At 45.4% G+C, this 22,728-nt stretch overlaps 1 protein-coding gene across 1 annotated transcript in view; it reads left to right on the top strand.

Moving 5' to 3' along the window:
• The first annotated feature begins 2,744 nt into the window (after nucleotides 1-2,744).
• The window catches only part of AK5 (adenylate kinase 5), a 3,278,219-nt gene continuing 3,258,235 nt past the window's right edge, over nucleotides 2,745-22,728 (top strand). The window contains exon 1 of the mRNA XM_069641673.1: nucleotides 2,745-3,032. Within this exon, the coding sequence (XP_069497774.1) occupies nucleotides 2,973-3,032 (60 nt within the window). The 5' untranslated portion in view covers nucleotides 2,745-2,972. The remainder of the gene's footprint in view (nucleotides 3,033-22,728) is intronic.

Genomic DNA, 22,728 nt, shown 5'->3' with positions numbered 1-22,728 from the left:
GGTCATTCAAAGTTTCAAAAGGCAGCAGTTAACATGTAGGTGTCCCAGAAATCCCTTGTGGCTCTTGTTGGGAGAAGCCCCCAGGCCCCGACTGTCCCTTGAGCCATAGTAGAACCCTGTTTGGCTAAGTTTCCAGTATAGCCAATGCCTTTATTTCTTTATTTTATTTTATTTTGTTTTGAACCAGCAGCAAGCCTGTTGAAAGCAAACATCGCATACATGTTTCCCAAACCCCCTTTACATTGCTAGGCCTAGGCAGGGCCTTCTTTCAACATTACACTTTAAAAAAAGGTATCTTTCCTTATTTGCAAAAGCACATTTTAACACATGGTGAAGTCTGCTGGGCTGACAATTTCAAAAGGTTTTCTCTTCTTTCTGACTTCCCAACATTGTTTTGCAGCCCTAGTCAGTTTCACTCATACAGCAATCTGTTTAAGACACAGGTCCACTGATATTGACATCTACCCTTAGAGCTAGGGTTTCTTTTGAAGCATTGATTTTTGACATTTTGTAGTCCAAAAGTCAAGCATTTTCACGTGTGGCTGAAAGTAAAGCTTCTGTTGATTTCCCATACTTGGTCTGACACAGCCTTTCATTCATGGATAATGCTCTCTTCTGTTGGAGCACAATCTGAGTATGGATGGGCATGACAGTGTCTCACCGATAAAAGCATTGTGATGTTGAACAAATGAAAAGATCGTCAGAACAGCATCCTTTTTAATGTAAAATATCCCCTTTTCAATGGGACTTTTCAGCAAGCAGCAGAGAAGCGCTGTTTTTTTTTATTTGCTTCTTTAGTCCGCACAAGAAAATACACTGGCAACCTTTCTCGGGGTGCTCCCTGTTCCAACTTGCCCAATGGTACTTGGCAAAACAGTGCAGCCATCATTTTGTAGCTGAAAAACGGAGTTTTGATGCGAGGCAGTGGTGCTCAAAGGAACCAGCGCAGGCATTTTGCTGTTAACTGCTGAAGTGCAGCTTGGTTATGGATGGGAATTCTGCTGAGTGGGTCAATGTATCCCACACTGTTTATGGTTGTGCCCATGTTCCCTGACCATTGTCATTGCTGGCTAGAGCTGATGGGAGTGGTAGTCCTAAACATCTAGAGAGCCAAAGGTTGCAGACTCCTGTGCTAGTTGATCATCACTTATCCTGTGTATCTGGCTCAATGGCTCTATAGTTGGGGGAGTTGTTATTCCTAGATGTGTTGGTGAAGCTTCCTCTTAAGCTTAAATACATGTAGTGGGTCCTTTGTGAAGTTGGACCTATTGTATATTTGTAACTCCTTTGCTTACAATACTCAGTATGTGTGTCCATTCGATTCATTGTGAGACTGTTTTGTTCAACGTGTTTGTCTTTTCTTTTTAGTGTTCGTTTATTTTTCTAAATGTGCTGCCATAGTCTTGTTATCTAGATAGCAAACAAACATGTGCATTGAACTGAATTGCTTCTCCTAATCGAGGCTATTGGAAATACCCATGTCCTGACCGGGTCTCGCTCGCCTAGGGCAGTGGGCGAAGCAGCAGACCTGGTGCAATGGGGAATTCAGGTGACCGATCACGGTATGTTAAAAATTGAAATGAATGGGCTGCTCGGAGATCATTTAATGGCTGGCTTATTTTTCAAGAGACACGAACACAAACCATTTAAAAAATGTTGACCTCATACTAAATGATGCTGTTGGCCACACGTCATATGCATTGTGTGAGTCTGCAATGCAAGTATAACCGACGCGGTTGGGGCTGCTCACGCCACTCCGCATGCAGGTTGTGATGCCTGATGAGTGCCATGTCCCTTGAGTGTTCGATTGCGCTGTGTCTACAGGCTAAGGGCACTCTATGCGATGCTTGCTGAGCTCTACTTATGTGATGCTTGCTGGGCTCTACTTATGCGATGCTTGATTGACGCAAGGGACGGCAGTGGGTGGGTGTCCAAATAGATCGAATGGTCACGCTGGCGCGTGCAACGAGTGACCGCCGAAGGCTGCCTGTCAATGCGAGTGACATTTTAAGATAGGGGAGCAAGAGCAGTGAAGTGTGAAGCGGCTGACGCCGAGCGTGTGACGCGGCAGCTGGTTCGGCTGTGTAATGTGAGGGGCATGTGTTGTTGGATGCATTGCTTGGACCGTAGTGGCTACTCCGGTGTTGTTTTTTTGTGTCCTTCGCTCTTTTTAAAGATTAGCCACGAATCACAAGGCGCCGGTAAGCGGGTGACTAAACTTTGGGGATACCGATAACCGTGCAGTCAGTGAGAGCGCGTCTTTTCAAAACTCCTCCAAGAACGCGTCACCGACAGGTCGCCTCACACAGCACGGCGGCTGTTCATCAGAGATGCGCTTTTTTTTTTTTAATTATCAGACAGTGCTATTATATCTGGTCAGCTGTGTAATCCTCAATGCCTCGCTCTCTTCCGACCTTGACAGAGCGGGTCTTGCTACATTTCTGTAGCAGCCTTCCAGTCTAGGAACGCGTTGTAACTTGAGTACAAAGAAACACCAATACATGTTTTCATGCTTGAAATATGTAGCTTTTAACCCTGTTTTACAGCAGCCTCTCGCCCGTGATGAGTGTGAATGTTGCAGAATCGGGGGCAGCAACACGGTGCTGTATAGAATGAATCTCAGTGTATTAGCTATGCGGAACTGGCAGCTCCTTCCGCCAATCGGAGCCCGCCCTGCGTTGTCCAATGGGACCAGGCAGCTGAGCTTGTCCTGTCAGGAATATCGCAGAGTATCGCTGCAGGCTGGAAATACGCTCACGCGCCGTTCATTGAACAGCGCCGGGAGGGAGGGACGAGGCTGGCTCCGGCTTACAGGCTTGCCTCGGAATTGGGCGGCCGCTCACCTGCGCAGCGGCCCCGCGAGGACCTGCCCCTCACAGGCTGCGCTCTCATTCCCAGAAGACGGGAATCGGCCCCGCAAGGAGCAACGCGAGCAGAATTAGCGGCAGAAGTGTCCCCTGCAAGTCGAAGTGATGAATACCAACGACGCCAAGGAGTACCTCGCTAGGAGGGAAATCCCCCAGCTCTTTGAGGTGAGTGCCAACGGGGTTCGTGCAAGTGCAACCTGTGGTGCACACTTTAGATAGAGTGGCAGCGAACCAGGTGTTGCATTGAACCGCGCAATGCGGCATATACAACCTGTGGAACTCACCGAACTGTGGCGGCGAACAGATAATATATTCTGTATCAAAACTGGGGCGCAGGCTTGTGGTGGCCACTGGGGCGTGGTAGTCATTCGGTGAGGTGTAGCAGCCGCAGAGGTGATGGCAGCATGGGTGGGGACCGAAGAATCTACTCTGAAGTGGCGAACCGTGGGAGTGTGGCCGTTCTGGAGAGTGGTTGTGAAGCGCAACATGTGTTTTATGCAACCTGCTGCGCGGGCAGCCGCCGCTTTGTGGTGAACTGCGGCCGTTGGGAAGTTGCTCGTGCTAGTTGTGTGGTGATATATTTCGGTTTGAGCAACTTGTGGTAGAAGTATAGGAGTGTCAGGGCAGTCGCACAGGAGTGGTATACACCGGCGAGGCCATGCATTGGAATGCGGTGACGCTGGGGTGGAAATAACCTGTGCGCTGTCCAGTGCCACACACAGAGTCCGTTCCTGCTCGCCCATCCTTATAAACCCATACACAAACGCCCGCACACGTAGGTCTGCGTGTTTGGGATTACTCCAGTTACTTGTCTGTTCTCGCACTCTGAGAGCTGCATATTTAGCCAAGCGGACGCCCGTGCCCATCACTCACCCAGATTGGGCTCCATCCTGCAAAACGGGGCTCCGCAGAAACGCTATGTTAACGTGTGCAGGCTGCACGGGTTTCCAGTAGATTGGCCTCATTTCTGGCTGCCAAACGTGTGTGCCTAAGTCATTTTCTTCACAAAGAATGAGCGCGACCAGTGCTTCTCCCACCCCTTGGCCCATTATCAGGAGGCGCGATTCACCTTTGATGGCGAAGGAATGATGTGTTCGCTGATACCCTAAGAGTTGGCACTGTATCCCTCCGTGGTGGATAGATGGGTTTGCTCTGCAGAAACGAGCCCAGAGGCTTGGGAATTTGGAGCATCGTAACAGGTGTGTGCTCGAAGTGCTCCTGCCACTTCCCGACCGACGCACGGATGTGCTGTGCTCCGTTTCCGATTACCAAGGATGTTCGCAACTAGGTGACGACCGTTATGTGTCCGCCGTCGTGCTCTCAACAAGCAGTTATGTGACAGCACGCATTGTCCTGCAGCCCACACTCCCCACACCCCGCATGGGTGAGATCAGTGTGGGCAGTTCCCGGGGAACGCGAGCGAGCGCGCGCAGTAATGGATTTGGCGTAGCGCAGTGGATTTGTTTTTCAGAGGGAGCAGTTTTACGAGAGTTTCTGCAGAGGCACTCAGTGGTTTATTCTTCTCCCACCCCCCACTGTATGGATTCCTGGAATGCGGTGGCGCTCCGACACGGCCATTTTAAAGAGTCACAGGCAGCAGGCAACGCTGCCCCACCCACCAAACGGGAGACATTAAGGGTTCTAATCCATTGTGTTCCCCCACCTTCCTTCCGTTCACAGCCCATAGCTCGATATGCTGCCCTGGCAGCAACCAAGATCAGCACAGGGACTCCCTGGAAGTCCACTGTCTCCCTGTGTTGGAATCAGAATAATAAAAAGTGACATTTTAAGGACAGCATCAGTAGTCAACGATGATGGGGGGAGGTGTGGGAGTGTGTAAGTACAAAGCACATTTTAACAATAGCTGCCACAAGGGGCATTCACAGGCTGTAATAGAGATGCCCGACATAGTTGAATAGCAATATGAGTAGCAATCTGAGCAAGATGCACATACCCCAGCTTAGATACGCAGCCCAGGTGTGCAGCACCTCGGAAGTTGCAAGGGCTCACGCTTGGATACTGGAGATACACTGGAAGCAACGAGGAATAGACTCACGTATGGATTGGATGGTACTACACATATAGCCTGAGATTTCAAGAGGCCAAGCGAGCCAGGAAGAACATGACTTTGTGCTCTGCAATGCATGAATAGCCGCTATTATGGAAGAAGCAACACCATATCCAGTTCAATCCCAAATATTTTTTTTTTTGGATAGCATACCTTGGAAGTCTGGACAGTTTTGCCAGGTTAGGCGCTATGAGATTATATGAGCGACCCAGGATATTGCACTTTGGTTAAGTGTTGAAGCTGGGATTGGAGCTCAGCATGCAATTTTGGCATAACACCACATTGTTTCCCAGTCCATGTCACACACACATCAAGGTGCAATTATTTGTGAATGTGTGACGTTCAAGAACTGTGATGAATTCATGTTCCTCATCTTTCTTCGTATATGAATGTAAATATGTTAGATGATTGTGTAATTTAAAAAAAAACTAAAACTCAATACAAAAATACAGTTTGTAGACTTTACTTAGAAATCAAACCAAATCAATAAACAACATGACATATAACAAAACCCATTTTAGAAAATGCTATGCATAAGGAGGATGATTGTAGTTTTCTGCATTATAATTGGAATTCTATAAATACCAGAATCCCAATTGCTGTGAGCGAAGAAAATCTCATGTAGTTTTTACTGTCGTTTTTACTGATTTATTTTAAAGATTTTAAAGATTTAAATACACCCAACTAAGAAATTGTGTTATAAGGGCACCTGCCCATAGTCATAATTTGACACAGATTTGCAAATTGTTTTCCTTGATAAAACATTGAAATTCTACAAAAAGCAACTCTTTTGAAAGTGGATTTGAAAATAAGCTCGCCAGAGCCCTGTGGCATTTGGTTGTAATCCAATCGGTGAACATTATGAACAGGCCAAAGCTTCACAGCAAACTATATAGTGTTTAATCTATGCAGCAGGGTTTGCAGATAAAGAAGCAATATGAAATTATTGCTCATAAAAATAACACATTTAACCATAATGTAAGATTGAAAAGCAAAAAAAGAACAAGCAAGAGCCCTGTATAAAAATAACTTTAAAGAAAATTGATGAAATCTAATGGCATTTGGCCATTCTTTAGTTTACTTGGTAGAGGTCATCACAGTGATAGACAATATGTCTGCAACAGTTTTAGGTCGAGTTGTAAGGTTGCTAGCATGCAATCCTCCCTGTGAGAGGGAGGATAGCTCTGTGGCAAGGCCTGGGTCTTGGAAGCAAGACCATGCTGAGCAGCACAGGTTTGAATCCAGGATCCACGCTTGAAACAATGCGCATTATAAATAACCTGCACTTGCATGATCTGAATGTATAGGTGCATAATAAATGACCTTTAAAGAAAAGAAAAGTGATATCCTACTTACACATTGAAACTTGACCAATAGAGTGATGCCATCAAACAGTGTGTACAATTGGTTGTCATGTCCCAATCAATGTTAAAGAGTTATATGATGGCTGCAATGCTGCTCTGTTACCTACAGATTCAAAAGGTCAAACAAGACCAAAGATTGTCCTATTAAAATAATTAGGTAACATATAATGGCCTCTGGTAGAAAAAAAGGAGTGGAGCACAAATTACCTAAAGATGATATTTGGATGAGTGGACTCATAGCGGAAAAAGTATAGTGGGCGGCCAGGTAGAAGTTTCATTTTGGAATACTTCTCTTCATAATTTGCAATTGCTATACTAATGAGCACCCAGATGTAAAGAAATAATAGAAAATATGGAAAGTTTTCTGTAATACCTATGATCAAAGATTTTTCCAACATTAGCATACAGGCTGGAGTTTTTTTCACCAGGTTGATGATGTCGATTTAAGCACCATCGAGGTCCTTTTATGGTGAAAAGTCTAAACATTACCAAATTAATGTCCAATTTCTGTGTTACGCGTTAAGTCCACTGTACCTAAAGGCGCGCGTCTTGTGGAATTAATCCCCACAATGCAGGAAGTTTCTTGATGCCTTCCCCCCAAACTCCCTGTTTCAAGATCCACAACATGAGTCTGATGCCTACAAAGGGAATTAATAACAGTTATATGGACAAATACTTTCAATGGCTGACGATCTTAGAAACAACTCCTGCCACACTTGTACAGAATCCTATTCAGGTTAAAACATCACATCACTTTGGCAGAGGGACTGGTGTGAAACTTGCTCTTGTGTTCAGAAAGAAACTCTGGCTGAATATAGCACAGGAACATAAAATATTGGGAGTTGTTGACCCCTATTTGGAAAAGTCATCTAGGGATCTCATTTTAAGAAATGTAGGCATAATTTGCTACCAACCCGAGAAATATTGGGTTTTCCAGGAAAATATGTTAAGGATACACTTGTCTGTAGATATTGCAACATCTCCAGTGAAATAGAAACATGCAAATATTTGCGGCTTGCCTGCCCCACTTTGCACTTTGATCGCTTAGTTCATAATTGAATGTTTGCTTCAACAGGACATTTCTGCTCCAGATTGTTTTCGGGGAAACAGATATCCCTTGTTTTAGATGTGGTTAGATATCTGGACAAACTAAACTTGATTTGTTTGTGATCTATTTCGGGGTTTATGGATTTTATGGCCCGATTCACAGATCGTTTTTCAATTGGATTGCATGATTGTAAAACGCTTGCGTGAATTAGGCCACAGCCTCTTTGTATAATTAGACAATGTAAACAATATTATATTATTTTGCCCATTGTAATGTTTTGTACATCTGAACATATGTAAAGCCGACTGAAATTAATTCTGTGTGTTCTGCATATACACTTAAGGTTTAAACATCTGAATTAATAACTCAATAAACAAATGGCAGTTTTGGTGGAAATTAATTATCTAAGAGAGTATAGAAAATGTACTAATGTATCCAAAGTCTTTGGAGCGGCTGAGCACATTAATTTAGATTGAGACAAACGTAATGTAATATTGACTAAAGATAAAGGTGTCCTTAATAGTTTTTAATGTCCAACAGGCATATCATTTAATGCACAATGGTTGGGAGGTATAGGTGATGTTCAGGTAAAGTTGACCTAAAGAAGATGTAAACAGTCAATCATCCAATGGCAACACATTATGATATGATAGGTTATTTATAATGCGTTTAATACCCAGAGGTTTCTAAGCTCGGACCCGGGGATCGACCCTCTGTTGCTCCATGTCATCTTGCTGCCAAGGTGAGCACGTTGCCCCCGAGCTATACTCCTGAGATGTGAAACCAATTCTAAATAGCGAGTTGAATATAATGCTCACCAATTGGTTTGGGCAGATTGTAGGAATGTTGATACTTGCTCGAGGTAGGCATAAAAGTTCAGGCCAAATGACAATGCATATGGTGGCTGCCATTTTGGGGATTCTAGTTATTAATATGATGCCAGCATGTACTGACTTAATTAAATGTCATGACATCATATGTGCGTGGTAACAATCTTGGTCGTTTTCTTTGGATGATGTTAGGAGCCCCGGTCATCTTACAGCAACTATACATCGAGGCCCCGGCCACCAGACTATTACAAATATGTTCTCAATTATGGATGGCCAATTAATTTAAACAAAGACCACACAGAATGCTGGGATGCAATTTCATGCACTTTCATTGTCACTTGCTTACAATTATCCAGGCACAGCATTTCCCACATGTAGTTAAGGTACACATACTGGTCTCATTGGTAAGCCATAATGTGATACTTTTTGGTAGTATTAGTACAGAAATGAGACATACAGAGGTGATGATCAGTTATGTAACTTCAAGAAATGACAGTAGCCATTACAACTGCCCATTGAGGCCTGTCAGATTAGTCTTCATCCCGTAGATCCATTGCTGTTCCTTGTATATGAGGGCTTGTTCCAGGTTTCCATGTCTCATGCGTACTGGATTCATGATCCACCAGAGGAGATCCTTTTTTGTTTTATGCACCTTTATGCAATGCTGTACTAGAGCTGCAATAAAATATTTAAAAAAATCTGCTCTCAGTGTTCACACAAAATATCTACTTGCCACATGTGATGTTTGACCAATGTATTTTATGCCACATGGAGTTAGAAGGCAATATATACATTATTTACTTGCCATGGGCTGCTGCATTATCTTGATAGTCCTGCAGTGATCTATAATTGCAACATCATGCAGATATTGTCCCCGGGTAAGCTGTCCCTTAATGGTCTGGGGAGGAAGGTTTTGTAATCAAGCAGTGAGTCTCTTTCTATTGGTTTCTTCAACAGTTTGCATTTTAGTTTCCTATCTCGATGGCCAATGGAAAGATATAAAAGGTCGATCTGTTATTTACTTTCTCTCTTAGTAATAAGACAAGTGAGAACTCGCCTGCATGCTGCTATTTTTGTTCGGAATGGGTTATTGGGAATGAATGTAAGAAGGCAAACCTTTTCAATGAAGACAGCACAGCACTATGCAGTGTGATATCATGATATGTCCAGGATAATAGAATCACCTTGTGGCCAGGCCAGGTACTGAGCCTCAAAACTTTGGTTCAACTGTCTCCAGTTTGGCTACCTAACCGCATCTCCTGACTAACACATTATGCTTTTCATTGTGTCTGGAAAATAATGTATTGCCATGCTGGCCTCTGTTGCCCAGGTTTTAAATCACTCATTTGCCCTGACTGAGAACTAGACCTGCACCACAGTGATGCTAAAGTAGGTTTTTATAACTAGTTGTTCCAGCACGTGCACTTTTTTTGTAGCACAATAAATCACTATCAATTAAAATGGATATAATCACGTTAATCAAGCTGCCAGTGAGGAAAGGCCGAGGCAGCCTTGCTGGGATTTGGTGCTGTGATTTGACATTTGAATACAAATCTCTGAAACAAGTGCTTAACCCTGTGAACTATTGTCTCAAACAATGTGGCTCTTGCACTTGTCAATATGCACTTCAACTTTGGTTATTGCACATGATCAGTATATTCCCTAAAGAAGGTGAAGATGCTATGCAAGTTGTGCAGTGCGGAGCGCACAAACTGTATGTGCTACAGGGAAGACAAAGGATTACAGGTTCAATTGATCAGTTAGGAACTTCGTTGTCAACAACAACCACGCAACAGACTCACAGCCTCAGCAGAGCACCATACAATATCATGAAACGTTATTTATGTTTTGTCAAAGCATGTATTGACTTATCTGCAGACTCTGGAATCTCCGCACCCCTCAACACCAGACTCACACCCTCACTTCTACATTACAGGAAGGAGCTCAAGACCCTCCTCTTTAAAGGGCTCCTTCCAGCACCTGGGCCCACACACCCTCCATTCCTTCCCTAATTTGAAACGGTGCAATCTGTCTGACCCCTCGCTTCCTTGTGTTCCCCTGGCTGTCTAATTGCCAGCTTTCTCCTCAGGCGTAATTATCTCCCAGCTCCCTTGTATCTCTGCTTCCCTGATGGTGTCCTTCCCCTTTGAATAGTGTAGTGCCCTGTTGCTTCCCAAAGCTACCAATCAATTCCCTAATATTAATAAACTGATTTGTATCAGACAGTGAGGTGAGATCCCTTTCCACGGTGGATGCGCCGTTTATCCTCCCAGTAGGGCATAAGGTGGCACCAAAAAGTCAGATTTCAGCTCTGCACAGAGGTGCATGCCTCGCCCTCCTTTTTTGAGGATTCATTCACAGCTTCCCAACAAGCCATATTTCAATCATAGACGCCAATGGGATCAGATTCCCAGTAGACCACAATCACCCTCCAAAATGTCTCTCCTGACTACCATTTCGTCAGGGCTGAAAAGAACATCTGACTTTACACTCCCAGAGAGTATACAGGTTCAGTGAAGCTGGGAACAGGAATATATCAAAGCTCCCAACAAAACCTATCACCCAGGTCAGTATACCTCTGCTGGAGAAAATTGTGCACCATAAAACAAAAAAGACCAGATTGTAATTCAGGCATTTTAGTTGAGGTTTTTTGTGAATCAGTGACACAACTGAAATACACCAAACAGCCTCCATAAAAATGCAATTTCACCCCAAATACAAAAAAACACTTCCACCCAACCACATTACAGGAGAGCGTCATGCATGGAGCCATCCCCCAGCACCGACATCAAAATTTAGGCCAGGAGCAGCGCAGCTTCCATTGCACCTTACGTAGACTGCTGAAACTCTGTCCCAAAATTAGGTATCTACTTTTGTATTGTCTCCCCTGCAACGTCGATTCTCCTATAGCGTCTGGTTTTATAGACTGTTTATGAGCTCAAATCTGTATTAAGCAGAAGTAGAGGGTCCAATATCAACTCCTTCCTACTCTACACCCTTCCTTAAAACTGGATCTATGTCATGGACATTCGCTATTCCATCACGTCAGGATATCTAATTTCCTTAAAAGTGACTAGGTAGGTGACAGACGCTGTTTAATTGAAAATGACACAAAATATCCCCCAAAGCCAGTTGGGAGTCCACTTACGCTGGCAAGCACTCTGATATTTGCAGTTCTACTTGCATTCTCACTCCTCTCCAGTTTTGGAATGTGCAGAAACATATCGCCAACCACTTTCGTTGTGGGACTCATCAAGTAACGAAATCCTCATCACCATCATATTCTTCCCATTTTGTTTCACAGAGATGATCCGTTCATTGGCTCCTAAGCTCCCCTTCTAATTCCTTTTAATCTTCACGTCTATGCTTTCCAATGTGTCCTCAATGGATGTATACGATCTGCCTGCAAACGTTTTGTTCGTGGGCAGACTGCCCACATTAAAACTGCTTGGGCCCCCGTTTTGATAGTTCATTGAAATTGGGGGCCGGAGCAATTGTTGTCCCCCGCCTCCATTGTTAAGGATACGGATGACACCCCAGCAACACCCTTTCGACCTACTCACATGAACTTGAAGAGCGACACTAAGTAGGTCAAAAGGGGCAAAGGCGAAAACGTACACCTATAATGAGGTCAAAAAGATCTAACGTACAAATGTCAGTTTTTTCAACAAGCAAAATTCCAATTCTAGACGCCAATGCTTATGCCATGCTCTGCTTAATCTCATACCAGAAGGAATATCCTTTTAAAAAATGTTCCGCTCAATAATCACCGTTTGCAAGTTCCGAACAGCTGTTTGTAAATGCAATCATGTTAAGTTATAGCCACAAGCTAAAATAACAGTGCAGGTGACCCCTTTATCCCCCACAAAAACATACTAAATGAACCACGGCACTGAAGGTCATTGGAACATTAAGGAGGTAATTCATAGAATTCGGAGCACAAGTGGCGCATGCGGCTGGCGCACAGTGTGCGCCTGCGGCAGTCTGCGCCAGCCGCGTGCGCCAAAACCCATTTCAGCGCACAGCGTATTCATGGATTTCAACATCCATAAGCAGCCGTGGCGCAGAGTGGCGCAGCAACCCTGCAGCAGCACCAGTTATGCCCCCAACCCTGCCCAGTGCGCCATGACCAGCGCACAAATCCAGTACATGGCGCAAAGGCCAGTGGACCAGCATACAGCCCCCCAACCACGAAAACGCGTGTAAAACTTCCCGTGCACGCCCCAGAATACACGTACCCCTCCCGCGGCAGCGAAAACACGTGTAAAACGCCCCACGCACCCCTCTGAATACACGTAACCCGCTCACTCCAGGTAAATAGCATAGAAAAAGAACCCCCCCTGTGCCGTGGGCTGCCTGTGGGGCATGCCCAGGGTGGATGGGGTGCCTGCGTGTATTTGGGGGGTGCGTGTGAAGTATCACACACGATAGGCCTTAGCTGAGTGGGGTACATGTATTCTGAGGGGTGCGTGGGGAGTTTTACATGTGTTTTCGCTGCCGCGGGAGGGGTACATGTATTCTGAGGGGCGCGCAGTGATGATTGCCAACACCTGGTGTAGGCAGCGTGACTGCGTGGCCTGTGAGATCCCCACCACTATGGCAGTTGTCCGCTGAAATGACCCAGTTGCCAAAAAATGCAGGACATTGAGCACCTTCTCCAAGGGGCTCAATGCTTGGGAGCACAGGGTGGGTGATGTAAGGTCATCTTCCCACTCCCTGACCAGGTCTAGGATGATACGGGGTGGAAACCTATACCTGCCATAGACCTGGTCATTAGGTGTGGGATGTATCAACCCACTCATCCAAGCCATGCAACATCACTGTGCATTGCTGGCAGCAGAAACATCATAATGGCCGCCGGAAAGCATTCTGCTCGCCAGAAATCACCAGAAAGTGCGCAGTGAAAACCTGAAAAATAGGCCACCATCCACTTTTGCCTATCTTAGTGAGCACAGGAGATCACTGCCTAAAACCACAATTGGGCTACCCACAAAGCAGCCTGAAACCATTTGGAAAAAGCAATGCTGATTGCCAAAAGAAACACAGAACTGTTTGGGAATCCGTTTTCTTGATTGTCAAAAATGTGTTAAAATCATGGCTCACAAATCGACCAAAAAGATCCAACCTTCTTGTTGGGTGTTCCACATTACTCTACTGCAAGAATCCACATCAATACAATATCAGCAATAATCATATGCTATCAGAACAAAATCCTATTTTAAAGATACTTGATGGAAAGACAGCTGTCAAAATGGGTGTAGTACCGTTACTCGCCTCTGTCAGGTGCTGGCGATTTATAATTCTGACAGGATGGCTGTGTTTCAGAAGTTAAATATGCCAAAGAAGAGAGTTCCATCAAAATGCCATATAGAGTGCCACACATTGATTTAATGTGGAAAAAGACTGGATTTAAAGATATGTTGCTTATTTTCAATGTATAAATGTATTTATTTTACAAGGAACTATGTTGCAATTGATAAGTAACCTGATGCAGTTAAAACTCCAAAAGGCTTGCTTCCCCTGAGAACCCTTCACATCTTGGGCCTTCCCACCAAACGGGAGGATGTCGTATGGACATGGTAATCAGATGGGGAGGGGATTTTCTCTGCTGGCAGGAGAAAGAGACAATAGAGTCTTTCAACTGAATAGAATATGCTAAATTCGGGTGTAATTGACAACAACTGCTCTGGCAGGAAGACAGGACATGTGACCTCTGAGTCAGCCCGGACCCTGGAGGTGGAGACAAACCATTGTGTGAATTGAATTGAAAGCAAATTTATGTTTTATAAAAATGCTTATAACTAATTGTACCAAGCTGACAACAATGGGAAACTTTGAGGTTCTTAAAATGAAAAATTCCCTCACGATTTAAGACTAAGCTGGACGCTGTGTGATGTTCTGAGACTAAACCCCGGAATGTATTAATATTGCAGCTGCAGTGTTTGTGCTATGAACATAAGAAATTACAGAGATGTGCTCAGATGGAGTGTGTATGCCTGTGTAAAATTTGGTGCAGAACCAATATTGGGAAACCCACCAAAAGCGTGAATACGTGGTCATTTCTGAACCCAAGCTCATAGGAACATGGGACTTGAACAGAGACATGCCTTAATTAATCTGTGATGTGTATATGTATTAAGAACAACTTGTGTATCTGGGAAATATGTTTTTTGAGAAAAATAGATTTTCTATGTAAAAGCAAAGGGGAGGGATTTCAGTTAAGCCATAAAACACAGCATCATTCTGAAACATATGGCACACTGCTCTTGTCTCAAATCAGGGGACAGGGAATTCTCTGACCTATCAGGATCCTTAGAGGGTCGGGCATAGAGGGTCAGCCTCCCCACCCACTTTGGAAACACATAAATAGGGACAGCTGAGACCCAGAAAGACACTTTTTTCCACTCTTCATCCAATTTCTTGGCGAAGCACCCTGCAGGACTCCAGACTCCAGAACTTATACTCCAGACTCCAGATAGATCCAGACTCCAGACAGCTCCAGAACCAAACTCTAGAACCCAAACTCTAGAACCTTGAGCAGAGAGGCCTAACCCACAAGCTGAACCCTTTTCAGCAGGCTTCAGAATCTTTTGCAAACCTGATTCTAACCCCTAAACTTCCAAGGGGCTGAACCAAACCATTCAACAGTCTGGCTGAGCTGTGTTGCTTCTAGCTAAGAACCCTGTGCTAGAACCAAGATCCAGACCCAGAGAGAGCAGTGCTGTAACCCAGAACCCGTCAGAGACCGAGCAGATCAGAGGCCATGCTGTGAGCAGAACCCAGTGCCTGAGACCTGTCCGGTGGCGAGTGCAGTCCAAACCCTTGACCAGATCTGTGACGGGCCCACTTCATTCTTAAGCCTAGGAGTGAGTATCTAGTCTAGAACTGTACATAACCAATCTCATAGTTTAAAGTAATCTTATTCAAACCATCTCAGCCTGTCCAGAACTGCCTCATAAAACCTCTTTTGTCTATCCTATATTCTTCACTCCTCCACATAATTCTTGGTAATTGAAGCAATAATCATCTTTGCGCTGATATTTTCTGAAGAGGGACAGGTGTTTTGACGGAAAGAGATCAGAGCGGTGGCGCTGCGGTTCTGGTGGCTGCCCGTTGAGTGTCTTGCTTCTTCATAGCTCCTTAGTATATGCCTGTCCTTGTTGGTAAATCTTTAAAGCGCAATCTGTCATATCTGAAATCTTGACTTAATTTCCAAAAATCTACCTTCACAAAAACCTCTAACTTTTGATCTGCACATCCTAGAACCGAAATGTAAATGTCATTTTAAAGCTAAGATCCTAGGCTTTCCTTATAGTTTTTCCGTAATCGCGATTCACACACGCGGAAAAGTTGCAGCGAATTGCAATTTGGCTCACTTTCATTTTCTGTCAAAATAGCTGTTTCTTGCGTTCCACTCCTGAATTTCGTTTTCAATCTGATAATCATTCATGAATTATTGCTAGTGTTGACCTGTACCAATCCAAAGTAATTCTCACTAGTGCTGAATATCCTTTAGTGAATTAAAATAATTTTAGCAGATTTTCCCATCCATTGCAATCACATTCAAAGGCATTTTTGACCTGTGTTTTAAAATCATACCTGTTCTCTCTAAGCTTGCTGGGGGAACTGGAATTGAACTGCATTATTGAGTGTATTCTTGAAACCTGTGTACGTTCATTTCCATCTCTTCCTATTGCATAGTGGGGGAAGTGAGTAGTCACAGGGGAAAAAGTGTTTATACTATCTTTTGATTGAAATCATATCAACTTTATTTCTGTGTTGCATTTTTCCCATCATTGCATTTCCTTGAACCATAAAAGTATTCTCTGCTACCTTATCCTTCCTATTCCTACTCCTTACTGATTAAAGAAATTGTTGAGACTGTAATATTATCCATTGCTGATTAACGTTCATATTCATAAGTGTGCTACTCAGATATTATTTTATTCATAAAAGTGTGATATATATATATATTGTTCAATTCAAAACAAACCTACTTCTTGGCTCAGTGAGGTCGGGGAGATCCAAAGAGAGGAGTGTTATATAAGGGTTCATCATCCAGATTTAAAGAGCTTTGACATAAAAATATATAAATAAGGGCTTCCATTGGGCATCCCATCCTAAGCATTGACTTAGTTGGAGTGCTGGATTGAAGTCACTTACAGATTGGGGGCTCGGTAGCCGGGACTTCTGGATTAGATCTACCACTTGTGCAGCTTAATACAGTGTGCTAACTGACAGGATACATAAATCCTGTTGGGCTACTACGCTGTGTTACACTGTAAAAGCACCCCTCAAAAGGGAACGCTCTCAGGAAACGGTCTGTTTTGCAAAATAAAATAATAAACTTCTGTAAGTCAGGAAGGAAATCAATTTCCAGAATGACGACATTGGTAGACATCAAGATAGCTAGAGAGCACCTTTTACATAAGCTATTTGTGAGAGGTGAGTGGACTGAGCAGGACCAGAATGTGTGGTTGCAGGCGATCACACAACAGGTCACCGCAACTGGGTTAGATAACTTGAGAGATCAGGGTCCCTTACATGTGGCCCTGAGTGAACTATATATGGCCCCTAAGGCCAAGGATGAGCACAACAAGATTGCCAGGGTAGCAGCATATTTATATTTACCTATGGGAGCCATACAAGACAAATGTGCTCAAGGCCAAGATGTGGCAAGTAGGCAACTGTTGGCATTAGAGAAGGCCCAATCTGATCTGGACTCTTCTGAGCACAGGCTGCAGAGGAGCCAGGAGTCAGAAAACGAAAGTAGGCAGTATCTAATTAACATCAAAGAGCATATGGGTAACCTGCAACAGGAAAAGGCAGACCAAGATACCAGAATTCTGGCCTTGCAGAAGGAGTATCAAGAAGGTTTGGAATCCCTACTGCAGAGCCAGAAAAAGCTGGAGCAACAACTGGATTTCAATAGGGCATGCGCAGAGCAGGTAGTCACCCTGCAAAGCCACCTAGATAGTGTGAAGGCAGAGAGCAATATATTATTTCTGAAAGACCTGAACACCCAGGCAGAATTTGAGGAAGAGCGCCAGAAAGCTGGTGCCCTTCAAAGACAGAGGGACGACCTGGTGGCACAGAGGCAGGCTCTTGCTCAGGAAAGGGATACCTTAGGCCAGGAAGTCTGTCACTTAAAAGGGAAGCTGGAAGAACATCACCTGGCCCTCCAGGGACTGGGTGACCTCCAAAAAGAGCATCAAAACTTGTTAGAGCACACCAGGAGGGTGGAAGATGCTCTGGCAAGGAATGAACAGGCCAGTAGGGACGGGAATCAGGGGGTAACCCTCCTGCAGCAAAGACTGGCCCAGTACTCCAGGACCAACCAAGAAGCACAGAGGGAAAATGAGGCTCTCTGTCAGCACAATGATAGGCTCCAGCGACAGGTAGCCATGCAAGAGAGACTGATAGTCTAGTAAGGCCTTGATTGAGGAACAGAAAGCTCAGGCTCCTGCATGGCAACAGGGAGCAGGGGCTGATAGAGATGAGGTTCGCTGGGAAAGGGAAACACCTGAGCATAACCTCAGGAGCCCTAGTACCAGAGGCCTCCATCTCTCCCAGCCCCTGGACTCTGCCACCCCCATGTCCCCTGGTGCACATGAGCCCAGGGCCACGGGGATGGCAGATTACTATCCAGTCAGAAGTATGGGGCTCATAGGCCAGTACCTCCCAGGAATGGATGGGCAGGCATCCGGGTATGGGCACCCAAGTACAGTGCAATTTAGTGGGGAACCCCAGGAGAGTAGGCCCACTAAGGGCATCCTGAAAACCTCTGCCCAGTTAGGTCAGTGGGGGGGGGGGTACCCATCAAATCCTGGCAGCAAGGAGGAATCTAAGACTCCTCTGAGCGTCCCAGGACACAAGAGACCAGGTCCCCACATTCTGCCAGCCATTCCCAGGCTCGCAGAATCTGGGAAAACCTGGGAGATCAGGCAGGCACCTCTGGGAGCAGTGCCTCTGAGTCAGAGGATGAATAGACCAGCGTTACCCGAACCAATAAGGCAAAAAGGGTCTTGCTTAAGGACCCCTTAAAACAGATTAAGGCAATAAGGAGTGTCATCACACCTTATCACAAGAACGCCAAGTATTCTGTGTGGGAACTGAAGTGGGAAAATGGAAAAACAGGCTCCCATCTTCCCCCTCTCGCGCCTGGCCTAAAGGTTCACGGCCCAAGCACCCGCCACGAGAAGAGTTTGCCCATCTACCAGACGACCAGATACACTGGTACAGGAACATAAGGATGTGTCCATCTGCCTGCCCAGCAGCCCGCCCTGCCCATGCCGATGCCTGCGGCATGGATCAACTAGACTAAAACCTATACGTCGTTAGAGATGCCATGACGACCTAGCCAACGGATATCACACCTGTGCCAATATACACACTGGACCCTCCCGCACCAATCTACACAAAGAATATACTCAGTGCTATGACGTAGGCGACAGACATACTCACGGACGTGCATCTTTATTATTTTCCACATAGGCTCTCAAAATGCAGAAACGCAAGACGCACCATGAACTCATCTAAAGAGCTTGCTTACGCTTATTCTAAACCTAGGTGCCATAATGAGAATTATAACGAAGACAAGATACTGGTCATAAGACAATATGAGACTATAACCTAAAGCGCCTGTGCACCAAACGGTTCCACCTATACACCAGGCCTAAGTAGGCCGCAAGCAAGAGCTCCTGTGGACGTTAACAGAACAAGAGTCAGGTTGCTGATCCTGCAGAATGAGCCTGGCGAAAGCAGACAGCCAAGGTCGTAATGTTGCAAACCCACATTCCAAAAGCAGACCATCAAGGGCACGATGTTGCAACCTCGCACGCCGTGCACCAACATTAAAGTCGCACCTGCAAATTAAACCAGGCACACAGTGGAAAAACAATATTAATTGTGCAGAATTCTGCCTCAAACACGGTCCCACCTCACGTGACCAAGCCGAACCTGACAAGATGCCAAGCCCAGGAGGAAGGAGGCGTCTGGATCCCTCGTTACAAGACACAGGCAGATACACTTGAAAGGATCAATGGACATCTGCGACAGTGGGAGTAGTCGGCCGTCCAGCTCATGAATAAGTCTTCACATTGTCTGCATGTACCCATAGTGAAACATTGTTGCAAATTGCAGGTACACCGAGAGCTGGGAACAGCGATGGTCCCAGGCTGGGAAGCTCACGGGCGCACCAATCAGAACATGGGGCTCTTATCACTGACGCCATTAACATTAACCAATCATTAGGAGTCTTCATGTAACAATTCTCATGTATCTAATTGTAGGGACAACCCAGATATATCACCTGACTAACCCTTGTCCACTCATATTATTCTCTATACGTATGCTATACTAACCCTACCACTCGAGCAACCAATTAAGAGTGGCGATAGGTTTTTTTGTTAACTTTCTAAAGTGATGCAAGTAGCGCGTCATACTACAGTAAAAAGGGCCTGCGAGCCCCACGATTGTGTGTGTGTCAGGACAGACGCGTATGATCCTTGACCCATCCCTGCCGTTTGTGTTTAATAAACAGCAGAGTCACCTTGCTTCTTGTGTGTGTCTCATACTCTATCTCTTTTGGGATATACGGGAGGAGTTGGGGCCTCCCTGCCCGGAGGTCTGCGGACGGCCCGGCCGACCCTGGCAGAATTTCCCCCCCGACAAGTTGGAGGCACTGCTGAGATCTGTTTAAGATCGGCATTTTTATTTTTTACTTTTCCAGGCACTCCAGTTGCGAGGAGGCCCGGCGGCGCGGCCCCCTCTGCCGTCGCCCCCTTCTGAGGACTACAGGACCATCGCGGAGCTGCGAGAAGACCGGACAGCGCAATCCGGATATTGGCCCTCGGGAGCCGGTTGAGAAGTATCCCGCCCGCGGTTGGCGAGTGTCCAGACGTGGTCCAGACGAGGGGAGGTGACGAGTCGCTCGGAGGGGTGCGCGCAGTCGAGTGACCCCGCATCAAGAGAACTTGGTGAGCATGCCATGCACAACTAACAATGTGAAATTGTGAGGGAGGGGGGAGGAATTAAATACGGGAGGCGGGAGGTGTTGCACAGGTGAACGGCGAAGGTTTGAGAATTTAGTGTTAGAAATAGAATGAATGGTAGTTGAACAAGCGCGAGAGCAGTTGGCTACGTCACGCGAGAGAAGGGGGCGGAGCACGAAAACATCACGTGCGGCCGCTCGTAGACACTGATTGACCTAGGTCGCGACTACGTGTAAGGGTGTGTGTGTGTGTGTGGTTTCCTACGATTTGGCATTTATTGATCAATGAGTAGATGAGGATTCCTATTGTTCGAGCAAGACACTCGATAGGTAGATGACGTTTCCCTGTAGGCGGTAGCTGGTTAGTTGCCCAATACGGAAGATAATTGGCTGGGTAAGCCCTCCTGTCGAGGGGCGTATCACACGCGAGGCGACGCAGCGTGCGCAGTCCGATTATATTATTGATTTGATTACCTTGTTCCAGGAGTGACAGGAAGACAGCTGTGGGGTTAACGGGGGTAGATTGCAGGTGTGTTTTGGATTTAAAGAATATATGAAGAACTTACCAGTAGCTCTAAGAGATCGGTGACGTCACCAGTAGGGTTTTCATAGGATATCGCAAGCACGAGGCATCTTCGTTTTGAGAGTGGTGGGGAAGAGAACTGTGGTAAGGGAGTGGAAACGGAGAGAAACGGTAAACGAGTTGATCAAGGAAAGGCGAAACGGGGAACGTGGCTGCGCACGGAGAACGCCGGCCACGGCAAGTGTAGAAGGGGGAGGAGCACGTGAAAACAGGACGACTGTATAAGAACGTAATAAGGGGTACGCAGCCGCAGGGGGCTACGTACGCCTCGGCCGCAGGGGGCCGTAAGGGTGTTGTATAAAGGAAGAAAGGCAGAGGAAAATCTACAAATGTAACATACTATATTTTTATAATTTTCCTTAAGCGGACTATCGTAAGTCCCCAAATTTACGGGGCCAGGTAACGATATAAGGCTGTATATTGTAAACTACTAGTGGGATAAACTGATACCAGATTAGGGAAGGGTAGCAAGTGGAGCGCTACTATGTCATACGGAACAGGATCGGGAGGGTGGGGGAACACCCTCACCACGCCACTACAATACATATGCACAACACTGCCACCCCATAGGGAGAAACTGATTAAGTATAGCTCAGAATGGACCCAGGGGACGGATAACAAAATGTTAACACCGTGGCCGCCTAACGGTAGCTTCGATCCATATGCCCAACATTCACTATTAAATCATCTGCACAATACATATAAAGGGAAGAAGTTGGCAAACCACGTGGAGGTGTTTAATTTATGGAGGATGTTCCAGGGGTCCTGACCAGGACCAAATGGAATATTCACTATGGGGGAAATACCAGAAGAAACAGAGATTAAGGAGGAAGGAGAGGATGTGAAACAGGGGAATGAGGACCCAAAGAACACAGGAAACAGAGGTGAGGGAGGAGAAAAGAATAAAAAAGCAGATGAAATTAAAAAGGAACCGAGCAATGATATACCCCTAGCAACGGGAGTAAAAACAGAGGGAGGGGGGTTGTACCCTTTAAGAGAATTGGGAGAAATAGAAAGAGGACAGTTAAGGGCAGCTGAGGGATACTCGAACCCGGCATACAGCCCTCCACCATATGTGGCTCATAGGAAAATGCCAGCAGGGGAGGGGAGGACTGGAGAAGACCAGACTGTGGAAATAGGAAATGATGAATGGGTAGCTGCACAGATATTATTAAAATTACGAGGTTCATTAACAGGAGAAGAGAAGGAGGTAGTAAAGAAAACAGACGAGGATAATGCCAGGGAGAGTGAATTGAGGGGGGAAGAGCTGTTAAGACAAAAAGAAGAGATTTTGGAGGAACGATTAGCAAAATTAAGGGATGAACAGAATGAATTGATCAAGCAGCTTGAGAGGGAGGAGAGAGAGAGAGCGAGGAAAAGGAAAGAAGGTAAGAACGAATTGGAAAAAATAAGGGAACGAACTGAGGAGCAAAGGAGTGAAGCTGACAGGGTAAAAGCAGCAGCAGAAAGGGTATCAAGAGTAGTACTGCGGGAAAAGAAAAGGGAAGAAGAAGAAAAAGAAAAAGAAATGGCAATATGGAGGAGGAGGTTACTATCAGAATCAACTAAGAAATACGAAGAAGGGAGGGTGATGGAGAGTATAGTAGAAAAAGAAAGGGCGAAATGGGAAAGGAAGAAAGAGGATGAAAGAATATTAGAACAGATGAGAAGTGAAGTGATGGAGGAATTGAAAAGGAAAAGGGAGGAAAATAGTAAGGAAATGGAGGAAAGGTATGAAGGAGAAAGAGGAGATAGGGGAAGGGAGAGTGGAGCATGGGGGGATGTATATGATGACACAGAAGTAGCAACAACATCAGCACAAAGGGGAGTGGTTGATAAAGGAGAAAGAGGAGAACTGGACCTAATAGATTTACAAACAGTAACGATCAAGGGGAAAAAGACCGAGTGGGGGGTGCCGTTTATGACTAGCTTTTGTAGTGAGGAAGAGGGAGCGGAAAATGAAGGAAGAAACAGTG

This window comes from Ambystoma mexicanum, chromosome 1q (genome assembly GCF_040938575.1).
Source record: "Ambystoma mexicanum isolate Mex_15411 chromosome 1q, UKY_AmexF1_1, whole genome shotgun sequence".
Taxonomy (NCBI): domain Eukaryota; kingdom Metazoa; phylum Chordata; class Amphibia; order Caudata; family Ambystomatidae; genus Ambystoma; species Ambystoma mexicanum.
The sequence above is the reverse complement of the archived record's forward strand: the minus strand, read 5'-3'. Positions and strand labels throughout refer to the sequence as shown.